The 24,790-nt window shown below is 42.0% G+C and overlaps 1 protein-coding gene across 1 annotated transcript in view; it reads right to left on the bottom strand.

Annotated features, from left to right (window-relative positions):
* Positions 1-857: 857 nt before the first annotated feature.
* Positions 858-24,790, bottom strand: part of LOC115085176 (cytochrome b5) — a 67,481-nt gene continuing 43,548 nt past the window's right edge. The window contains exons 2-5 of the mRNA XM_029590879.1: positions 22,749-22,877; positions 12,400-12,429; positions 5,043-5,077; positions 858-2,896 (exon numbers count right to left, since the gene is read on the bottom strand). Coding sequence (XP_029446739.1) covers positions 2,812-2,896; positions 5,043-5,077; positions 12,400-12,429; positions 22,749-22,877 — 279 coding nt within the window. The 3' untranslated portion in view covers positions 858-2,811. The remainder of the gene's footprint in view (positions 2,897-5,042; positions 5,078-12,399; positions 12,430-22,748; positions 22,878-24,790) is intronic.

The following is a 24,790-nucleotide window of genomic DNA, read 5'->3' as shown; positions in this document are numbered from 1 at the left end:
TGATACAAAGAATGACAAAATGGGTAACATGAAATGTTATAAACCTAGCAGAAATGCAAGGCCTTCTGGACCTGTTTGTGTCTGCTCCTCGAGGTGATTGGTTTCTAGGGGCAGGGTAGCGTTTTTGGAAAGGCCACAGGGACCTAGGACAGATGTTCCAGCAATGGCCACGCTGGTATTACGGAGGCTGTTTGGAGCACTGCAGTGCCTTGTGGTTAGACATGGGAGGGGGCGTGGCAGTGGGTGTGAATTAAATATCAGATGTTATAAGCTCATCTACCCAGAAGAATGACATAAAAAGCTGGAAGATGACAAAAGCTTAAGTGGATGAATAGTGATATCCTAAAGATGGTTATAGGCTCCGTATGGCAGTTGGGATATATTCTTGACTAGATGGGCAAATTTGTCATTTCTTACTGCCATTTACTATGTTACTTGGACGGGCTAATGGTCTTCCACCCAATCCCATTAGGAAAAGGTAACAATATGAAATCTGACCAAACTAGGTAGACTGTAGGTCCTGCTAACTGGGGAAAAGATCTACCATTTTAAGCAGGACACCACGCTCATACTGCAACTTCACCTTCTTCTCAAAGGTGCCTTAGCACACCGAGTACATAATTAATTCCTACAGAGCTACAAACTGCACATTTTGGTTACCCTTAACACCAGATAATTCATAGGTTCTAAATGCAAAATGTATCTCACTGTGGACATCCCAAAAACCAGACTTACAAGTGGCTTTTACAGACTGAGCTGTCCATTCATCTTCCTTCTATAATATAATCTGTTTACTGTAAAAAAAAAAAACATTATATATATCCCAAACAGATTTACACAGATAAAGAAAGAGGACAAAAAATATGAATTGTTTTTATTTTGAACAATGTCCTTGATTGGTATGTTCTATAAAAGTATTAAAGAAAAAAAAAGTTAGTGTGTGTTATAAAACGACATTTATGCAAGCTCTTCAGCTAATAAAAGTCACAAAAGCATGACATATATAAACTTTTACAGACACTATTATCCCAGCAAAATCACTCTCTCATGAACACATTCTCCTGAGAACTTAATACCAAGTAAGGACACTCAGGTCGGTCTGTAGAAAACTGCAGCTGTCCCTATAGTACTCCATGCCATCTGGCAATTATCTGCAACCCAAGTTATACATCCCCAGATAAGGGGATGCAGAAAGCTTAAGCAGTGACAGATGCAAAGGACTTATGCTGAGAAAAAAAAAAAGAAGATCTTTTTAGAAAAGGTCCAGGGATTTGAGGTTGTTAAAAAAACTCACCATTTTAGTATCAATTTTAAGCAGACTTCCATTATCAGCTGGATCCTACAGGTGGAAACCTTACATTTTCCATATTAAAAATATGGTGGGTTAGCAGAATATGACAACTCCCAGGAAAAAAAAAATATTTTTTTTTTGTGCTGACATCCTGAGACGTGGTCAGAGTGGCAGAACTAGTCAGCACCACTGCTAAATTCTACCAAAATTATCTGAGATCCTGCAAGGATTAGGAAACTCGTGCAAAACAGAGTTGTACAACTCTGGTTTAGGGTTGTAAACCTGTCTGGTTTTTAGAATCTCTAGAAGGAAAGTTCACAAAATGGCCACATACATTTGATTTAACTTAGTTTGACTAATTTGTTACCATGAAGCCTGACATAATTGTGGCCCTATAGTACCAGAGCTATGCACTCCTGCTGTAGAGCTGTTTTTTTTTTTTTTTGGGGGGGGGGGGGGGGAGGAAATCTTAGGCCTACATTTCAAACTGAATTCAGACTCAATTTTCTGTCCGACTGTTAAAGGCATAGTAATTCCAAGGAGGGCATTCTGCTTCGTACAATTTAGTTTCTTGATCATATCACAAGGAATGCAGTACTTACACACCTACAAAGCTGAACAGCAGCCAGCAGACGTCTACATGATAAAAAGTGCACCTAAGAAACCTCACACCTGGTTTTCCCAGATTAAAGGCACTGATATTGCACAAGTTTGTAGGCAGGGATTTAGTTTTGAAATATGTACTGTGTGCATAGATTGAGAAATACTAAAATGACTTGCCACAGATGAAAATCAGTGGTATAGCAGCTGGACCTTAGAGCTAGGAATCTTGAAACCCTCAGTTCTCTAGTATAGCATTAACAGATTATTAATATACACTGGTATATCACATTTTTTTTCCTTTTAACACAATTATGCCTTACTCCTTTCCTATCATTAATTTCAAAAGCATATAGAAAATAAAGATTTCAGAGAATCAAATTCTTAAGGGCTCCTAAAAAGATTTAAGCAAAACACACATAGGCACCTAAAAAGGTGCAAACATTTTTTTTTTTTTTACTTCAGATTACTTGTGCATAAACAAAAAAAAACTGTAATTATTTAAATGGCTCAGACAGAAGAGACAAAAAAAATCTGACAAACAAGATTAAACATGATCTTTAATGACTTAAAAGTACTAAGCTCTACAGAAGCCTTTTGGTCTTATGCCTATCCCCTCGAACGGTAAGGATTTCCAATTTGGAAAAGCACGAGTTGGCAGGTAGACCCATTGATTCTGTTATTTCCAGGGGATACACAATGGGCCAAAAGGTTTAAACCTGGTTTATGTAAAGTTGCAGCATTAAAAAAAAACCCCACAAAACTAAACTAAAGATGCACTTTAGGGTAAATTTTAAGTCCTGTTTTTCCATAAACGTTTGGATACTAGTCTTCTCTTTGAAAGCACATTAGTGATTCTATTATGAAGAAGGAATTCTTGTGACACTGGTAGGCTTGGTAAGTCCCTCGCGACCGATTCTTCATCCTTCCTGTGCCACGTACAGTCGATACATTAGGGCCACAATGATGGCTGATATTCCTGGGATTACCCAGTTGGTCCACCAACTGCAAAGAAAAATCACAGCAAGGAAAAATGATTTCTCAGATATACTGCGCAATGTCCACGGTCTAATCTGCTAGATCTGAACCGTCACACTAAAGAACAGACCGCTGCTCTGAGCAAATGAAGGTATCACATGCCCAAACAAGGCAATTATGATAGGATCTTGTGTTTTTGGGGGGTGGGGGAGGAAGGAGATGAAGATAGGAGATTGAAATTCCTTAACTATTTTCAAAATAAAAGACTTTACAATAAGGCAGGGTGAGGAGTACTCAAATATATCTCTATATTGTCTTTTAAGGCTCAGCCTAATTCTCAGTATATTTTTGGTCTTGGTTCCATGGGTAAATTTCACCTAGATCATTCTCTTACCTCTCCCCCTCCTAGTCACCTTCTCCATCCTAATACATTTGCCACAGCAGCCCCATTTAATCCCTGTCTCCTTTGGAAGATGGCTGCCTGGAGGCTGGCAGTTTTATCAGCTCTCTTTCTGGCAGTGTCTACTGACACAGCAGCACACTGACAGAGCCACATAGTATTTGTGATCAACTGGCCTTATGAAAGAAGAAAGCTGCATTAGCTTTACAGACCTCCCATCAGCCTTTCACGCCTGGCAGGTACCGAAAGTGAAATAAGGGAACTAAAAAGGGCAACATGTGCACTGGGAAAAATAATTTAAAAAAAAAAAAAAAAGTCAAATACCCAAAGGCTAACTGATGTTTCATGCAGAATTAGCAAATCATCATACACGGTAAGCAAGAAGTTATAAAATGGACCAGCAGGCTGTGGGTGAACTGATTTTTAAAAAGGCTGTGATTAGACTCCACCCCAGCAAGAATCTCGGGAGCTGGTGAGGGGGAAGTACTTGCTTTACTCCTTACAAAAGGGATGAGGAAGGCAAACGTTATTGGTCTGGTTTATGGGGGGGGGGGCAATGAAGAAAAATAGAAAAGCGAAATAAATGGAAAAAAAAATAAAAAAAAAGAACAAGACTTCTGCTGGATACAAACTAAGACTTATTTTAAGTCTAGAAAAATAAATGTCAAGGCAACAATAGCCTGTCGGAAGTGGTTCAGTTAGCCTCTCTGTGAACGTCTCTCACATTCGAAAAAGACAGCAGAGTGAAACACTTCCAATATTTATTTCACTTTACAAACACTTAAAAGTTTTGACTCCTCAAATCATGAGACTTCTGTCAGTTATAAAGCTTCAGGGAGCATTCAACCATACGCTGCCCACCTCCACCCATCCTTTCCAAATCTCTAATGTTAGTACAGCTTCAGTATATGACATGAAATGACAGATCGTCGTTATGGGCTGCTGAGGATCCTTTCCCTTGCGGAATTAAAAAAAAAAAAACCAACAAAAAACCCCCCAAAACAATAACTTAGAAGACTGCTATATAAATCACCTACAAATATACTACTTGTAATGTAAGCGTGGGCACTTACATTACTTTCATTTTAGGTTTTAACTTTGTTTCATTTTATCTGAAACAAAATAAACCCAAAACTAACGGAAGTGCCCAAAACCTCCATAAAATAAAATGGTGCTGGCCAGCGCTATTTTTAAACACTGATCCAGTGGAGCAGCAGCACATGGAGATCACTCCTGCCCCATTTGGATTTATTAAGACCCACAGATGGGACAGGCAAGTCCAGGGGCAGGAGGGCTTTTACATTTTGTTTTTTAATTTCCAGCCTAGCCCTGCCTTTTTTATTTGGCCAGGATAGGGGTGGCCAAGCCTGATAGAAAACAAAAAAACAAAAAGAAATAAAAATGTTCCATTTGTTTTTCAACACAAAATTAAAATGAGAAATTTCAACTGTCTTGTTGATTTCAAATGAAAAAAACCCAACATCCCTATTAATTAAAATACACTGCTTTTCATGAACCATACTGTTTTTAGACTTGTCACTGCACACAGGTTCAACAGTTAATATTTAACTTAAATACATGGAATTTGACTTCAAGTTTAAAATTTAATAGAACCATTGCCCTTCAGAAACTCAGAAAAATGGCTGTTCAAATAACTCTTACAAAATGTGCTTGTTGCATCTGTCTTGTTACATTATCTCTACTTGGCTGACTAGAACATCTTTAAAAAAACAAAACATCTTTATAAAATCTGTTGAGAGGTCCATACTATACCTGGAATTATCGTCAACAGAAGAAATGTTTGTATCCTGGAATAAAAAAGTTATAATTAATTCAGAAGAAAAATGTTAAGGTAGCAAAATCATTCAGTTATTCAATGCCTACTTGATGCCTTGTATTCAGTGATGGGATAAAACTTGGTCAACAGACTAGCTGAATAAGATGAAAATCAAAGCTTTTAAAACTAGGATGTTGCCCCCATTCCCAACCCAAGAATGCCTCCACAAACACAAGTCGTACAAAAATGCTAGTGATCACGATGTACTAACCTATGAATAGCTCCGCAGAAATGCGACTGTAATGTCAGATACTTTTCTCACATTAATTGGGCCTTAAAAAAATAATGCAATTCGCAGCAAATTGTTTATGTTAAAATTTGCACAAAATCAGACTTGAACAAAAAAAAAAGCTTCCTTAGGTAGTTAAGTTTTGTGGAAAAGCAGGTTTTTGCATAAAAACCATCTATGCAAACATAGGGGCAGATTTTAAAAACCCTGAGCGCAGGGGACTTGCGCGCCGGTGCACCTACGTTGCATAGGTCGCCGGCGCGCGCAAAGCCCTGGGATGTGCGTAAGTCCCAGGGCTTTGCTTGGGGGGGGGGGGCGGCGCGGCATTCAGGGGCGGGACAGTGGGTGTGGTGCCGGCCCGGGGGCGTTCTGGCGGCAGCGCGCACATGTTATAAAATCGGGCGTAGATTTGTTCGCACCGGGTTGCGCAAACAAATCTACGCCCGCGCATATCTTTGAAAATCTACCCCACAGGTTTGAGCTGTTCTACATAATTACCCAGACTGCATAGACAACATGGCTGAATTTACAAATGCTAGCCTGTGCGTGCATTCTGATGCACTCTACTGGTGATCTGAATACTCAAAATCAAGTCTGCAAGTTCATCTGTACTTTGCTACTTGAGCCCCTCAATATATTTAAAATATCTATAAACCGTTTATAGTAATAGTTATCTGCTAACAAGATATAAAACAATCAAATCATAACAAATACATATTCAATCAAAAGCTTCTTGAAATAAGAAAGTTTTAAGATGCTTTCTGAAAATGTTCAGGTCATGGAAGGAGCACAGTTCCATGGATAGTTCATCCCATAACTTGGCTCCTATAACAGATGGGGCTCAGCATCCCTTACCACTGGGAGAAACTGGCTAGAGAAACATATCATGCGGGAAGGATAGTACAAATTAAACATACTGGATAAATACAGGGGAATATTATTTTGTATAGACTTAAAACCCAACTTCAGAACCTTAAACTTTATATGTTGAAGAGCTGGTAGCCAATGAAGTCGCCTAAGTTGGGGAGTGATGTGCTCTTGCCTTGGAGGTTTAGTAACAAGACGGGCCGCCAAGTTTTGCAATAACTGCAAAACCCGTATACGATTGTTTGGAAAACCAGCATACAATGAGTTACAATGGTTGAACCTAGTTAAAATAAATGCTTGAATTATTGTTCTGAAATATCTAAAAAAGGCCATATATGACGGAATAACTTTAATTTAAAGTATCCAGAGGAAAATACAGATCACAATTGGGCAGTAAAATCAATACAGTTTACTATCAAAAGTAATCAAGATTTTTTACTTGTTCAACAATGTTATTATCCATCTGGGGGTCCAATGACCTCACTAGAAAAAGTGTCCATAAAGTACAGGAAGACTTCCAAAATCTAGGAAAAAGATTACATCCATGGAAAAGACTATTGCCTTTTTAGAAGTATTACCTGTTCATGGAAAGAGAAAGGAAAGGTTGTACCATATAGATAATTTCAATGCCTGGTTCAAAATTTGGTGTAAAGAATGTGGTTTTGGATACATTGGAGGCTGGGGCCACATATGGAGCAATAAAAGATTTTAGGGTAAGGATGGCCTACATTTATCTGTGGTAGAAAAGTGGATGCTAAGTGAAAACTTCAGAGCATTCATTATCAGGCATTTAAACTAGGGAGCAGGGTGGCAGGAGGTGGCCAGTGAATTTGGCATTTCACTGCCAAACAAAACAGGAAGAGGGAAGAGAAATTAAAATCAATCAGTTCAAAAAAGCAGAACAGGTAACTATGAAGATCAGCTGAAAAGCTATGATTACAAATACTATGTCTGGACAACAAAATTACAGACCTGCAAGCCCTAATGGTAGAAGTGGACTTGGAAATTGTTGCTGTAATGGAGAAATGGTTTACTGATTCTCATGATTGGGATATGGCCATTCTGGGCTATAACTTGTTAAGAAAGGACAGAGAGGACAGAAAAGGCAGAGAAGTAGATCTTTATGTCAAAAACAATATCCAAGCAACTGAATTGGAAGGGATGTGGGGTAGAGAAGGAGCTTTATGGACCATCCTTAAAAAGAAGAAGATGGTGCTTCCATTTTCACAGAAGAGAAGGCATAGGAGGAGCTAGGCAAACAAATTTGACAAGGCCATGGGGCCAGATGAGATAATCACAAGATATTGAAGGAGCTCAGAGATGTGCTAGCGAGTTCGCTGAAGGACCTGTTCAATAGATCCCTGGAATCAGGAGTGGTGCCACAGGATTGGAGAAGAGAGGTGGTGGTCACGCTTCACAAGAGTGGTAGCAGAGAGGAGGTTGAAAACTACAGGCTAGATAGCCTCACCTCAGTGGTGAGAAAATTGATGAAAATGCTGAAGGAAAGGATAGTGATCTACAATCTGGTGGGTTGCTGGACCTAAGGCAGCATGGATTCACCAGGGAAAAGGCCTGTCAAACAAATCTGATTGACATTTTTGATTGGATGACTAGAGAACTAGATCGAAGGAGAGTGCTTGATGTGATCGACTTGGATTTCAGCAAAACTTCTGATACAGTCCCGCATAGGTGGTTTGTAAATAAAATGAGAAGCTTGGGAGTGAGCACCAAGGCAGCGGCATGGATTACAAACTGACTGATAGGAGACAGCGTGTAATAGTAAATGGAATCTACTCTGAAGAGAGATCGGTGTTAAGTAGAGTGCCGTAGGGATCTGTGCTGGCACCTGTTCTGTTCAATAGCTTTGTGAGTCATTGCGGAAGGGATAGAAGGTAAAGTCTGTCTGTTTACAGATGATACTAAGAACTGCAACAAAGTGGACATGCATGAAGGAATAGAGAGAATGAAGAGTGATCGAAGATTTGGCAGTTGGGATTCAATGCCAAGAAGTGCAGAGTCATGCATCTGGGGTGCAATAATCCAAAAGGATGATGGGAGGTTAAAGGCTGAGGTGCATGGACCACGAGAAGGATCTTGGGGTGATAGTGCCTGGTGATCTGAAGATGATGAAACAATGTGACAAGGCAATAGTTAAAGCCAGAAGAATGTCGGGCTGCATAGAGAGGAATAACCAGTAAGAAAAAGGAGGTGATAATCCCCTTGTACAGGTCCTTGGTGAGGCTTCACTTGGAGTACTGTGTTCAGTTCTGGAGCCTGTATCTTAAGAAGGATAGAGATAGGATGGAGGCGATCCAGAGAAGGGTGACCAAAATAGTGTGGGGGTCTGTATTAGAAGATCTATGAGGAAAGGCTGAAGGATATGTATATATATATTCACCCTGAAAGAGAAGAGGTGCAGGGGAGAAATGACACAAACCTTCAGATACCTGAAAGGTTTTAATTATGCACAAATTTTGAAACTTTTCTATTGAAAAGAAAACAAATGAACTAGGGATTACAAAATGAAACTCCAGGGGAGACGACTCAGAACCGATGTCAGGAAATATTTCTTCACGGAAAGGGTGGGTGGATGCCTGGCATGCCCTTCTGGAGGAGGTAGCAAAGTCGAAAACAGTCAAAGAATTCAGAGGGGCATGGGATAAACACTCTAAAGGCTAGAGGACAGAAATGAGAAAAGCGTTCAGGGCTGTGTGTGTGTGTGTAAGGCATGGGATTACTATCCTTAACCAATAAGCCTTGAAGCTTTTAATGCAACTGCAACATTGCTTCCCACATAGACAGCTAGAGGATGGAAACAGATAGCGTGCAGGGGGGTAACTTGCTGGTGCAGCAGTTACTACCCTTAATAGATGCTCCTCACTCAGATGGCAGGCGGGAAAAGTAGAACTGGTTTCAGACAACAACCAAGGACCCCGACTTCTACAGTCTGGGATACTGATATACAGACATAACGGGAAAAAGCACAGGACTGCTTCTATGGCCAAGTCCTAAGGGAAATGAAGGAAGCATACATGGGGGTAACTCATTGGTAGAGAAGTTACTACCCTTAGCAGAAAGCATGGAGAATGCTATCTTAACCTATAAGCTTTGATGCTTTAAATGCAACTGAAACATTGCTCCCTGTGTCAACGGCAGGGGGAAAAGGGAAATTGGATTCAGACAACCATCAAGAGGGTCCCGACTTCTATGGTCTGGGGTACTGATATGTAGACATGGGAAAAAGTACAGGACTGCTTCTACAGCCAAGTCCATAAGCAAAGCACTTCAAGGACCACTATGGATTTTCAAGAAAGCTCATCACCCAGTAAAAAATGTTACTAGCTGAAATTTTTATGGGTATCATAAGGTTTGGGTATAACTTTACAGAGTGACAGTTACTACCTTAAGCTTGCTGGGCAGACCGGATGGACCATTTGGTCCTTTTCTGCAGCCACTACTATGTTACTATGTATATTAACTAATATAAATGTTAAGGTTTAATTAATTCCAAATGCTACAAGTTGGACTCCCTTTTGGCACAGGTTTGCAGCTTTGCAGTTTACTTAAAAAAAAACCACAAAAAAATGAAGAAGAAGAAAACTCCTACAAAACAACTTATTTTGAGATGTTCTCTCTCTCAAATGAGGTTAGCTGAGTGACCCTGAGAATATGGAGAGATGAGTTTCCGAAAAGCTGAAAATTAAAACTCTGTAGCCGACTGCATATGAGATGAGGCTACTGACTCTACAGACAACAGAAACTAAACAGTTAATTCTGGTGAAAATTACAGCTTTTCTTTTTTGTATCAAACCAAACCATGCTTCTTCCCATCAAAAAACAAAAGCAGCACCCTTTTGTCCTCAGTGAGTTTTCTTTTCTTATAATAAAAGCAACGCCAAGATGCAGCATAGCATAACTGCTAGATAACTTTAGGAACAAGAATGTAAATCAGTACTGTCGAAGGATTCAAGACTAAAATTAGTACCATTATCTAGAAAACCAATGTTTTATACCAGAAACACTCGTTCCTTCACTTAAAAACTATGGAAGAATGAATAGTATCATTTGAATTTAACTCTTGCAGTGTCTATTCATTTGCTGGACTCCAGTTTTATGAATATAAAATTGGGCAAAACATGCACAAACAACATTAGTTCTACATCTATGAGGGAACTTTTTAATGAAGAAATCTTCAAGTTTTTCCATGAGGAAATATTGTGAGAGAATTCCACAGAGCTGCAAACTGCGCGGCAAACTGCAGCGTGGAAAAAACAGAGACTGAAGGGAGACCCCTGTGGCTGGGCATGCTCAGTGTGCCAGTCAAAAGTTCTAGAAACTTTGACAGAAAAGATTTCCGTGATAGCGCTCCGTCCAGTGACGTCACCCACATGTGAGGACTACCATCCTGCTTGTCCTGGGAGAATGGCCCTTAAACTCTTATTCCCTGAAGGATAGGGTCTCCTGATGGTCTTCTATTTTGGTGCCTGGTATCTTCATGGCCACATCAGTAATGAGGGCTGGAAGCTCCTCCTTTCGAAACAACTGTACTATCCCTCTTCCTGGGAGCTTGGGAATGCATTAGGCTCCTACTCGTTGTGTGACCAGAGATCTTCCCTGGAATCCAACATTTAGGGTCTACCCCGGGACTGGGGTCCTTGACACAGAAGTGGATCCAGGCTTCTGAACAGTGCTGCAAACTAGTACATTAACATCACTAACTCTGGAGTGAACTCTGTGGGGTGGGTGCCCATTGGGCCCCTTGTAAAGTCCAGCTTGAAGCGCTGTACAGCTGCAGGAGACAGAGACTACTGGTGAGGGCCTAGGGCCATTTTCCCCTTATAACTAAGAATTAAGTCATGAAGGGAATGTGCCCTTTTTCTACAGCAGCTAAGCAGCAGGGAAATCTCAAGTGTAAAGACTGGACTAGCAGGAAGATAAGGAAAATGTATTTTAAAGCTTCAAAGAAAGTTCAAAATTTGCCACAACAGTCATTTGAGGAAATCCTCAAAGGAATAGTACTTTGCCATTGTTAAGCGAGAGCTATACTGGATGACAACTAAAGCCCACTGCAGGTTCAAACTGCTTTGTCTGGCCTTTGAGGAACTGAAAGGTATAAGACCTGGTTACTTAGCTGATTGCCTGGTTTGTTATTCCCCCTTCAAAACTGTTAGGTCATCACAGGATCATCTCCTGTTGGTTTCTTGGTCTGCCAGTTATATAAAGTCAAGGCTATGAAGAGCTCCTTTCCAGTGATAGGCTCCAGTATATGGAACAAGTTCCTAAAGAATGACTTTTAGAAGGGCTATCAAATCCTGGCTCTTTCCTTATAATGGGAGTCTCAATCTGCTTCACAGTTGCATAGTACAGATTTTTCTTGCCTTGATTCGTCTATTAGTTGCCAGTGTTGCTCTGAATTTAAAGAGCTGATGGTGCTGATTTCCCGCATGACCAGCCAATTGCTATTTAGTGTCGCTGGGTATTTATTTGCTTTTCTATTTATGGTTTTCTTTACAATGATCTGTCCTGCCACTGCTCTAGTATTTTCATGAGTATCTATTGTGGTTAACTATATTTGGTTCAGGTGTTTTCATGGATTATTTTTATTATATGGTAATAGTTAACTCTGTTGAACATTGATATGATCGGTTTTCTGTAATGGAGATGAAATAAGACTATTGCTATACAAAATTTAATTTCAGTTTTTCACTGGTACATAAATGCCAACACAATGACCAACTTTATCCAAAAGCACAAAAAACAAACAAACAAACAAAAAACCCCACAATAAACAAAGAATCAAAGGAAACACAATCCAGGACAAAATGTCCTTGAAAGCAATGTTCTTTAGTCCCAAAACACTAGCTTTTCTACCAAGCACCTTCCCTCCATGCTAAATTCGGGCTGCACACTGCATGACAGGAATAAAGGCATAGGAAGCTTTGCTACGGGTTTCCTGTACTACAAGCAGAGACCCAAAGCTGGACTGAGCAACAGCACACTTTATCATGAAAGTTGTATTGAGCATGCATTGCATTGCTTAGACTGTAGCGATTCCCAAGTGCTACTCTTATCTGAGGTGTGTTACCTTTTGATAACAAAAAAGTAGAAAGTTCATGTGTCTGGGCAAAATTAACCCCCCCCCCCCCCCCACCCCAAAAAAAAACAAAAAACAAAAAAACAAAATTTCTAAAACTTACCACTGGTTTCTGAAGTTTAGGTACATCGCTCTGCAAGAAAAAATGGAAAATAATTTATATTAAAAAGAGAAACTGACCCTATGACAATGCTATGTGCTGCCATATGGAGGTCCTGGGCATGACTCAAGGGAGAACTCTGCTTCCTAGGCTGGCCAAGTTTGGGGAAGCTATGGAGACAGCATTCATAGCCCATGACAGGAGGGAATCCCAGCCATTGCTCAATAGTGATACCAAGTGGCCAAGCTCTGGATCCAGGTTACTGCATTCCAGAGAGAGCCAGTGGCCACTGGCTATAGCCTATCACTGCAATGCCTAAGGATGGGGAAAAAAACATCCAACTCCTGAGCTTTGTTTCTGCTCCTCAGGCTAGCTGAGGATGCTCTAAATGCAGCTTTCAGAACCTCAAGTTGAGTGTCTCAGACATAGCATAATGACAACACCTAATAGCCAGAATCAACATGCACACATATCAAATTACATAGAAATATGATGGCAGAAAAAGATCATATGGCTTATCTAGTTTACCCATTCACACAACTGCTCAGTTCTACAATCCCTGCCACTCCCTCAGAGATTGCCTGTCCTTATTCTATGCCCTTTTGAAGTCAGATACAGTCCCCGTCTCCATTAACTCCACTGGGAGACTATTTCACGCATCTACTATCCTCTCCATAAAGAGAGCTTTCTTTAGATTACTCCTGAGTATACCCCATTTCACTCTCATCCCAGAGCTCCTGGAAGATTGGGTTTCCAAATGGCAGATTAAATTTAACTTGGACAAGTGGATAGTGATGCATATAGTGAACAATAACCCTTGCTGTAGTTACATGATGTTAGGATCCATATTAGGAGTTACCACCAAGGAAAAAGATCTAGGTATCATAGTGGATAATACATTGAAATCATTGGCTCACTGTGCTGCAGCAGTCAAAAAAGCAAACAGAATGTTAGGAATTATTAGGAAGAGAATGGTGAATAAAACGGAAAATGTCATAACGCCTCTGTATTGCTTCATGGTGAGACCGCACCTTGAGTACAATTCTGATCACTGCATCTCAAAAAAGATATAGTTGTGCTGGAGAAGGTACAGAGAAGGGCGACCAGAATAATAAAGGGGATGGAACTCCCCTATGAGGAAAGGTTAATGAGGTTAGGGCTGTTCAGCTTGAAGAAGAGACGGCTGAGGGGGGATATGATAGAGGTCTAGAATGGGTAAATGTAAATCGGTTATTTACTCTTTTGGACTAGTAGGCACTCCATGAAGTTAGCAAGTAGCACATTTAATACTAATTGAAGAAAATTCTTTGTCACTCAACGCACAGTAAAGCTCTGGAATTTGTTGCCATAGAATGTGGTTAGTGCAGTTAGTGTAGCTGGGTTTAAAAAAGGTTTGGATAAGTTCTTGGAGGAGAAGTCCATTAACTGCTATTAATCAAATGGACTTAGGGAATAGCCACTGCTATTTCTGGCTTCAGTAGCATGGGATCTACTTAGTGTTTGGGTACTTGCCAGGTATTTGTAGCCTGGATTGGCCACTATTGGAAACAAGATGCAGAGCTTGATGGACCCATGGTCTAACCCAGGATGGGAGTTTAATGTTCTTATATCTTTGCAATGGGAATTGGCATCCGTTAAATATCATGGCTGCGGTCTTCAAATCTCTGACGCATGAATGGATCGCTGTGTACTGGGGAGAATTTTTTTGGAGATAGAGTGAGGGACACGCTGGCCCAGCTCCGGGACCACCATGAAACCCACCAGCACTCAATACCTGTCCTCTTCTAGGAGGTCGTGAGATCGGGACAGAGGAAGGAAGTCTTTAGCCAGAGGAAATACTATCCTCCACCCCCTCGCTCCTGTCAAGAGCATCAGGGCTCCAACGGCTGTCCCAGGGAGCAGAGAGCCCTAAGCCCCAGCTGGCGCCTCTGTCAACTCCAAGGACAGGGTTTTGACTGGGTCTTAGCGAGTGTAGGTCAGTCGCTCATACCCAGGATGTTGGACTCTCAGTCGGGGGCAGGCTGCGGTTCTTCATGAACCAATGGCCCAGTATAATCTTGGATCAGTGGGTTCTTTCCATTCTTCAGTCAAGGGTACCAGTTGAATCTATTGGGTGTCCCACCACATTGCCATCCGATCTCGTTTTTTGGTGCCGGTAGCACATCAGGAGGTACTGCTAACGGAGCTCTCCTTTCTCAACAGCCAGAGCAGTGGAGTCTGTCCCACCAGGGCAAAGAAGGCGGCAATTCTACTACAGGTACTTCCTGATTTCAGAGAGAACCGGAGGACCCGTCCCATCCTAGACCTAAGGGCCTTGAACAAGTTTCTAAAAAATGAAAAGTTCAAGATGGTTTCCCTGGGCACCTTGATTCCCCTTTTGCAAAGAGGGGACTGACTATGCTCCCTCGATCTAAAGGACACTTACATCGACATCTTCCCCAGTCACAGGAAATATCTCCGATTTGTGGTGGGAAAACTCTTACTTACAGTATCGGATTTTGCTGTTCGGGCTAGCATCAGCCCCACGAGTCTTCACAAAATGCCTGGCCATAGTGATGGAGCACCTCCACAGGCTTGGGGTGAATGTTTTCCCTTATCTGGATTGGCTGGTCAAGAGCACATCTCAGGCAGGGGCCTTCAGGTCCATGCAATTGACCATCCAGGTGCTGGAGTCGCTAGGGTTCATCAGCAACTAGCCAAAGTCCCATCTCTGCCTGTCACCTTAATTGGACTTCATAGGAGCCCTACTAGACACAGTTCAGGCCAAGGCCTCCCTGCCTTGTCAAAGGGCCATCACTTTTACCACCATCACGGCAGAGATTCAGCAGAGACAGCAGGTGTCAGCCTGGCACATGTTGAGGCTGTTGGGTCATATGGCTCCATGTCACTACATTGGAACGATTACACATGCACAGAGTCTAATGGATCCTAAGGTTGCAGTGGTACTGGGCCATGCAAAGCCTCCAGGATTGCATCGAGTCACCCCAACTCTCCAGGACTTGTCCTGGTGGCAGGCACCTCTTTTTGAAGTCCTCCTACCCAAATTGTCCTAACCACAGATGCATCCACCCTGGGCTGGAGAGCTCAGGGTGGATGCACCCAGGGTCTCTAGCCTGTTCAGGAAAGCTGTTGTCAAATCAACTTGCTGGAGCTTTGGGCAATCAGTTACACGCTATGGGCTTTCACAGACCTGTTGTCCAACAAAAGTTGTCCTGATCCAAACCGACAATCAGGTAGCGATGTGGTATGTCAACAAGTAGGGAGGTACGGGATTGTACTTCCTGTGTCAGGAAGTGGTCCAGATCTGGTCATGGGCCCTGTCCCATGGGATGGTGCTGAGGGCCATATTGTATTTTATATATCATCGTCTCGGCATAGCCTTCACAACGGTTAACACTTTAGTAAAAGTAGAGAAATTACAATCATACAGTAAATAATAGAAACAGTTAAAATAATTAAAAGAATCAGAAAAGTTCAAAAATTACATCTTAGCTGTTAAAAACAAAATGAATAAAGTAAATTATTACTAAAATATTACTAGTCATAAACATAAGAAATTTAAATACATAAAATAGTAAGATCATATAGGATAACATTAAAGCGTAGTTATATCTCTAAAGTTAAACATAATAAAACAAAAGCATGGAAGCAAAAGATATTATGCCTGTGTGGCTGCCTATTTCTCATTTTCAGTGTATGCACAGTTGAAAAGCCACATTTTAAGATCTGCCTGGCCGGGAGGGAGAACAGGGTAGTGAGCAGACCGAGTTGTGCCTTCAGACCCCACGAGTGGTCCCTGGACCAGAGGGTGGAGTCGTATATCTGTTTGCGTCCCCTTGCAACAGTAAGGCGCCTCAGTTCTGCTCCATGTACAGGTCAAACAGTAAACTAGCTTCGGACGTCCTTGCCTGTCACTGGGGCAAGGGTCTTCTGTACACATATCCTCTGATTCCCTTAGTGGAGAAGACTCTCTTGAAGCTTCGTGAGGACAAGGGGACTAAGATCCTCATAGCCTCTTATTGGCCAAGACAGATCTGGTTTCCACTCCTTCAGGAGTTGTCCATCCGGAGACTGATCAATCTGGGGACTTCCCCCAGATCTCATCACACAAGATCAAGGCAAGTTGCAACATCCCAATCTCCAGGCCCTGTTGCTCACAGCCTGGATGTTGAGAGGTTAACTATGCAATCACTCGATCTGTCAGAGGATGTCTCTCAGGTCCTGGTGGCTTCTAGAAGTCTTCTACTAGAAAGTCTTATGGATTGAAGCGGAGGAGGTTTTCCGTGTGGTGTGAGTAGAAGGCCCTAGATCCATTCTCCTGCCCCACACAAAAACTGCTTGATTACCGTCTACACTTCTTGGAGGCTGGCTTAAAAACAAACTCTGTTAGAGTCGATCTCAGTGCAATTGGCACTTACCACCATGGTGTAGATGGTACACCCATCTCTATACAGCCTATAGTTGCACGATTCATGCGGGGGCCTGCTTCAACTGAAGCCTCCCCTAAGGCCTCCCGCTGTGACTTGGGACTTCAACGTGGTATTAGCTCAGCTGATGAAAGTTCTTTCTGAGCCACTGCACACCTGTGACATGAAGTACCTGACCTGGAAGGTCATATTTATGGTAGCAGTCACCTCAGTTCACAGGGTCAGCGAGCTCCAGGCCTTAGTGACTTATTTACTTTATACTAAGTTTTATCCTGACAAGTTGGTCTTGTGTACACACCCTAAGTTCCTGCCTAAGTTGGTGATGGACTTCCAACTTAACCAGTCCATCATCCTTCCAACATTCTTTCTCAGGCCCCATTTGCACCAAGGCGAATGAGCACTGCACAGAGTAGACAATAAGTGAGCCTTAGCCTCCTATCTGGAGTGGACAGAAGCCCATAGACAGTCCACCCAACCTTTTATTTCTTTTGATAGGAATATGTTGTGTGTTGTTGTTGCCGAACAGACACTATTCAGTAGGCTAGCAAATTGCATCTCCTTCTGTTATGCCCAGGCAGAACTGCATCTTGGCGGTCATGTCAAGGCTCATTCTGTCAATGATGGCAGCATCTATGGCCCCCTTGCGAACAGTTCCTGTTAAGGAGATCTGCATGGCTCTAACATGGAGTTCTCTCCACACATTCACATTTCACTATTGTCTGGATAGGGATTGTTAATGCGACAGTAGGTTCAGCCAGTCTGACCTTCGGAATCTGTTTGAGGTGTAGAACTCAACTCTTCCCACCTAACATCCTGCTTATCTTTGGAGAAAGCCGAGTTGCTTACCTGTAACAGGTGTTCTCCAAGAATAGCAGGATGTTAGTCCTCATGAAAGCTGCCCCCATCCAGTGGAGTTGGGTTTCTCCTAATTTTTTATTTATATATAATTCTATGTTATAAGACTGGAGAGGGACCCCGTGTGGACGTGTGGTATGGGCATGCTAGGCATGCTCAGTGTGTCAAGTCAAAGTTCTAGAAACTTTGACATAGGTTTTCTGTGTCAGTGCTCCATCTGATGATGTCACCCATGTGTGAGGACTAACAACCTTCTTTCCTCAGAACACCTGTTATAGGTAAGCATCTGTGCTTTCATCTTGCATTAAACAAAATATAAAGACAGTAGACATGCACATTCCCAATACTGACATATTATGGCTCTTGCACCCCATCATTCCTCCTCCATACCCCCCATCATCCCTCACTTCTCCCAGCTACTCCCTTTCAATCATCGCCTCACACACACACATCCCTGCCCAGCATTCCCAACCATTTGTTACATTCTCTTCCCCTTGCCCCCTTCCTTCCCTCTCCCCTTCACTGCCTAACATACTCACAAGTCCCGCTTTCCCACCCCTTCCTGCTTGGCATCTCCTTGACCTCCCTTCTCCCTCTGCCCAGCAGCCCCCTACACACCCTCTCCTCTACCTCTGCCTGTCCAGCAGCCCCAGTTCCCCCTTTTCCTGACTCCCATTCAGCAGAAAATCCTACAGTCCAAATTTTACCCCTCTGATCACTAGAAATAGATGAGGGCAAGAAGAGGAGTTGGCAGCAGAAGTCGACAGTGGAACTACCACTACCTCTCTCCCTCATCTTTCTGCTGTCCCTATCATTTCTGGGCCTTGCGGGGTGATGAAAGCATCAGCAGCATCACTTCAGGGCCCAGCAGGGGAAGATAAAGCTGGTTTTCCCACCAGGCCTAGAAGAGCAGAAATGGGCAATTTCTCACTCTGAGCTGGGTGAGGGAGAAAAGAATAGCCTCCGACTAGGCCAAAAAGAGAAGGAAGCAAGAGAATCCTGTGGCCAAGGCTAATGAGGAGAGAGCAGCTTCCTGCTGTCCTCGCGGCACACCTTACAGGACCTTGCAAAACACCTATCTTGTTCTGTAGGTAGGTGTGATACTTAGATTCTACAGGTCTCTTGGGATTTCCTCTCCCTTACTAGCCGTTGCAGCAACAGTTGTCAGCCAGGAGCTACAAACTATAGCTTCTGCTATTACCATTCCTCTTTTTGGGTGCACAGGGAGAGGAATTGTCAGTAGAAAAAAAGGTGATATTGCCCTTATAAGTCCCTAATGAGACTTCATTTGGAATACAGACGACAGCAAAAGGTAATTTACCAGAAGCTTCAAAAACCCTGACCATAAACACTATGGGGAAGCACCGAGAGGTAACTGGTGTCAAACACTGTAAAGAAAACCCGCGAAAAACACGAAAAAAAAAAGAAAAAAAACAAACCTTTTCCACAAGACCAAAACGCCAAAGCTCACTCACTCACACTACAATTCTTACAGCTCCGCAGAAAAAGAGGGACAGGAGAGGGACCCACATGGATGCGTGGTATAGGGCATGCTGGGCATGCTCAGTGTGCTACTTCAAAGTTCTAGAAACTTTGACATAAGTTTTCCATGTTGAGGATCCATATTATGATGCTACCCATGTGTAAGGGCTTCCATCCTGCTTGTTCTCCATGAAAGGTATTTCTGTTTCTAGTTCTCTAGTTTTGCACTGCATGCAGAGTGGCTTCCTGAGGTTTCCATTCTAATTTTAGTCTCCCATATTTGTAATATGTAGTGTTTATTCTATATGTGGTGAAGGTCATTCTGTGTGACTGACTGAGGTAAGATATTTTACTAATTTTACTAGCATATAGGGCAGAGCTTCCCAAACTGTGAAGCGGGACCCAAAATGGGGTCACAAATGCCTCAAAGGGCAGTCCTCTCCAGACATCACCAGCAGCAGAAGTGGTGGAAATCAGCATGGGACCTTTGAGCTAGCATGCACTCAGGGGTCCTGCAATGCTCCCGCCCTCGCTTGAGTTTCCACGTTAACAGGAAGCCATGTGTGAGGAGGGACTGAGGCCACTGCAGGGCCTGTGAGCTTTTACTGGCTCACAGATCCTGTGCTGACTTTCATTACTAATGCTGCTGCCAGTTGTAGATCAACATCAGGCATTGGACCAGCCATTGGGGAAGAGTGGGCAGAGTGTGCACAGGTCTGTGCAGGTTGTCACTTCTTCTCTATACTCTCCCATCATTGAACTTACCTAAGAGAAAAATGTTGCCCCTGTCATCAGCCTGCCCTCTCTTCCCACTAGCTGTCATCCACTTATCGCCTGAGGACCAAAGGAAAATGTTGCTGCTGATCCTAGTCAAGGTGATGTGTGGATGGGAGCCATTTGAAGGGAGGGATCAGATACAGGAAGGGTTTGAGGGTTGGATCAGTGGGAGAGGGACTGGCTGTGGAAGGTGAGAGGGAGGATGCAAGAGAGGAGCTAGGGGTGAGAGTATCAACTGGGAAGGTATGTGAAAAAAGAGAGAGGAAGTGGATGACAGATGATCAACTGGGGGTTACAAAAATGGCTTGGAGGTGAGAGAGGTTTAGTAGGGAGGATGTAAAAAGCTGGAGTGGGTGAGCAAGAGTCTAGGCTGGGAAGGGGAGAGAAACTGAGGGATGTAAGAAGGGATCAGCTGAAGGGGCAAAGGTTGAGAGGCCCTCTGGAGGGGGAAGGAGGTTGAGAGAGGGGATCAGTTAGAGTGCAGGAATGGTGAGTGGAGAGAATGTTGGAGGCGAACTACACCCCCGCGAATTAGGTTTGGTTGCCCTCTAGGGTCGTGTGAATTTTCAAGTGCTAAAATGGGGTCCCACTGGCTAAAAGTTTGGGAAGCCCTGATATAGGGCTTTGCATTAGTCTTATTTGTTGTGTTTTCTCAATAGGTCATGCATTGGTGGTGCACTACTGTCTTTTCTTAGGTAGAGTTGTGTTCTTTGAGTCCTTGAAGTTAATGCTGTTATAGTAGAACAGATTTGCTATATGTGTGTGAGATTTTTTTTAGATTTTGTATTAATTTACAATGTGCCTGATAATTCAGAGAATCTGTGTTACTGAGATGACAGAATCAGCAAATATTTTTTTGTGTAGAGAGTTGTATGGGGAAATGTCCTAGTTCTGCTCTGCACCCACTGTTGGGGGACAGAGAGGAGTATTTGTTTACATTTGGCCCCACTGGTCATATGTTCAGTGTGTCGCATGTTCAGGGGTGTCCCGACAGAAAAAAGAACCACTGAACTAATGAACAGCATGGAGAGTACGTTCCATGATGTGTCAAAACAATGGTCCATGGAGCCCAGCATCCTGTCTCAGACAGTGGCCAATCCAGGTCACTTAAAAATACTCAGCAGATCCGTTCCCTGTTGCTTACTTCCCAAAGTAAAAAAACATCATATCCCAAGTCTACCTGGTTAATAATTATTTCTTAATTAATTAACTTATCCAAACTGTTAACTCAGCTAAACCTACTAGGCTCTGGCAATACAGTCCACAACTTTATTGTGCAAGGACCAAAAAAAAAAAACACTTAAAGAACATAAGAACATGTCATACTGGGTCAGACCAAGGGTCCATCAAGCCCAGCATCCTGTTTCCAACAGTGGCCAATCCAGGCCATAAGAACCTGGCAAGTACCCAAAAACTAAGTCTATTCCATGTTACCATTGCTAGTAATAGCGGTGGTTATCTAAATCAACTTAATTAAAAGCAGGTAATGGACTTCGCGTCCAAGAACTTATCCAATCCTTTTTTAAACACAGCTATACTAACTGCCCTAACCACATCCTCTGGCAACAAATCCCAGAGTTTAATTGTGCGTTGAGTAAAAAAGAACTTTCTCCGATTAGTTTTAAATGTGCCCCATGCTAACTTCATGGAGTGCCCCCTAGTCTTTCTATTATCCGAAAGAGTAATTTTTTTTCAAATTTGCTACCAGTTAGTTTAATAGAGCATCTTTTAAAGAAAGAATGAATAACTGTTTCCTATTAACCTGTTCTACATCGTTCATGATTTTATAAACCCCCCGCGGACTTCTACAAGCTGGAGATCCAACCCGCTAACCCTTTCTTCGAAAGGAAACTGTTCCATCTCCTTTATCATTTTTGTTGTCCTTCTCTGTACTTTTTTGAGATGGGGTGACCAAAACTGTACACAATACTAGAACTCTTTTTGCATTATGATAGTCACAGTTTTTATTTTCTATTCCTTTCTGAATAATTCCTAGTAGTTTATCAACTTTTATTTTTTTAAACAGTTCGGCACTGACCTGAGAATTTCAATGTTGTGGGTACAATCATTCCTAGGTCTTCCCCTCCCCCCAAGTTGTACACTCCTAATGTAAAACCCAGAATTTTATATATATGTACTTAAGTGTACATCACTTTGCACTTATCCACATTAAAATTTGTCTGCCATTTATATACCAAAGTTCCTCAGTCTTGCAAGGTGCTTCTGAAATTCTTCAAAGTCTGCTCATATTTTAACTACTTTGAATAAATTACATTTATAAATTTGATTCCCTCACTCACTGCACCCTTTTCCAGATATTAATAAATGTGTTAAAACACTGGCCCCAGTACAGATCCCTGGGATACTCCGCTAGCCACCTCTCTTCATTGGAAAAATTGACCATTTAATCCTACTCTGTTTATTATTATTATTATTATTATTTTATATACCGACATTCAATCTGAGATATCACATTGGTTTACATTCAGGTACTGTAGGTATTTCTCTATCCCCAGAGCGCTTACAATCTAAGTTTTGTACCTGAGGCAATGGATGGTAAAGTGACTTGGCCAAGATCACAGGGAGCGACAGCAGGATTCAAACCCTGGTCTCCTGGTTCATAGCCCACTTCTCTAACCACTAGGCTATTCCTCCTCCCTTTAAGACTTTAAATACTTCTTCCTCCAAAACAGATACAAGAAAGAAAAAAAAATGCTTTAGTTTGTGCTTTCCAAGAATGACTAATTTAGATGGAATATTGCAAAAAGATTTATTTTAACTAAACATAAGCACCCACAGGAAGAGACTTACTGGATGAACTTCTCCTATGATGAATGATTTGGACATATTTCTGGCATCTGTGGAATGACCAATATCTTCAAATGTCTCTGTGGCATCTCCTCCAGCTTGTTCCCGCAGGACTTCTTCTCCCCCAGGATGCTGGAATAAGATTTACAAAACACTTACTATAATGGCATTGCTGCCCTGTATCTTACAGACCACAAACTCAAGTGTGCCAAAAATGGAAATGTGTGGCGCTTGCATGTCAAAGACTCATAATTTAGATGCCCAGAAACCAGGGACCTGTTACCTTTTAATTTGAGAAACCAAAAGTGTCCTAAATATGGAAGTGTTCCATTATTATTTTGCTTCCTACAACATAAAATCCAGCTTTTTAAAAGAGAACCAGCACTAAGATTGAAGTCAGTTTATGCTGCTCTCAAAATTCTGAATGTGATATGAGGATATAAAAAGTTTTAAATAAAAATCTTACATGTCAACTGCCTAACAAAAATATACCCTAATGAGGCACATTTTTGTTCTGCTTGGGTAGTAAGCCTTATTTTGTTGTGGGGGAGGATAATAGTAGACAGACAATAAAGCAGCAGCACATTCAACATTCAGATTCTGCTCCGAAGGACATTTTTGATGCACACAATAAGAGATATTAGAAAGGCTTATCCCAAAACTGGCTTTATACTCTGTGGCTACAGGTTATTTTCAAGTTCATTTTGCAGGCCTGTACTGTAGCCCTTACTTACACAGGGAGGCGCCCAGTATCACATGAACAGATAGCACTTGTGCAGTAGGTAAAGTACTTCCTCAATGAGTCTCCTGTACTGCACACAACCTGTATGACTCAGCAATAAAAACAGGACAAAAGAAAAATTCCACACAAAACCAAAACTACTAAAAGCGAAATCCAAGAAGGGATTAAGGCATACAGACATGCACAGCTTTCTTTGTATCATAACCAGTCCTTGAGTGTGTGCAATTTTCTGTTTCACCAAGCAGAAGGGCAAAAAGGCTAAAAGGGGAGAGATTAGTTTTAAATTTAAAAAACAAAACAAAACAAAAAAAAACCACCCCACAATTGCTCTCACTATTGTTCCCACCCACCCCCTTACCACAAAAAAAATAAAAATAAAAATAGGATACATACAATCAGCCTACAGGAGAAACGAGACTTATTTTTGGGCAGACAATATTGTACTTGAAGCATGCATATAACAATGTAGATACAGTCTTAACCAGAGACAAAAACAGATACTTAATTTTAAAATGTGTATAAAATTAAAATATCCCCTTTTTAAAACACAGTGTCCCCCAATCTGTACCTACTGGCCAGTTTGCAACTTCTTAATGAACTCGAAACACGTTTCATCACAATATCAGCAAATGAAAATGGGGACTAGGCTGTATTATTTTTACATGCCTGAAGCAATCTGCCTTTTAAATTACAATGAACATAGGCAGGCATGTGAAATTTCCGGGCAATAGGTTGGCTGAGCTCCTAAAATCCAGCACTTGGCTCAGGAAAAGCCACCACTGCTGAGGAGTACAAAAGATTAGCTGCTGCGGGCCACAGGCCCTAAGCATTAGAGGCTAGACTGCTGGAAGACAGCTACCACTGCCTGCGGTTAGCACAAAACGAGAGAGCAGCTGTTGTGTGCGGCAGCCCGGACCAAGAGAGAACAATCGATGGCTGGAGGGGGTCCGGGCTTTAAGAGAGCAGCTGCTTCCGGAGAGGGACCTGGCTCAGGAGAAGACACTGCAGCCCGGGGTGGCTCCCTGCCCCAGAGAAGAGGGAGTCTGGAGTGAGGATGGGGAAAAGGAGAATAAAAATAAAACCAAAAGGTGGCAGACCTCCATCACATTCATAAACCAAGTTAAAAAAAAAAATCCAATATAAAACAGAAGAAAAAAAAAACACAAATGAAAAAAAGAGCAAAAATGAAAATTATTCAAAATCAGAAGAGAGCAAAACAGTCAAACAGTCCAAAAAATAAAGCAAAATAATGAATGTTTTTTTTCTGGCTCCAAAATTATTTTGCCTGGTGTTCAAATTTTCT

Source organism: Rhinatrema bivittatum, chromosome 2 (genome assembly GCF_901001135.1).
Source record: "Rhinatrema bivittatum chromosome 2, aRhiBiv1.1, whole genome shotgun sequence".
In the NCBI taxonomy this organism is placed as follows: domain Eukaryota; kingdom Metazoa; phylum Chordata; class Amphibia; order Gymnophiona; family Rhinatrematidae; genus Rhinatrema; species Rhinatrema bivittatum.
The sequence above is the reverse complement of the archived record's forward strand: the minus strand, read 5'-3'. Positions and strand labels throughout refer to the sequence as shown.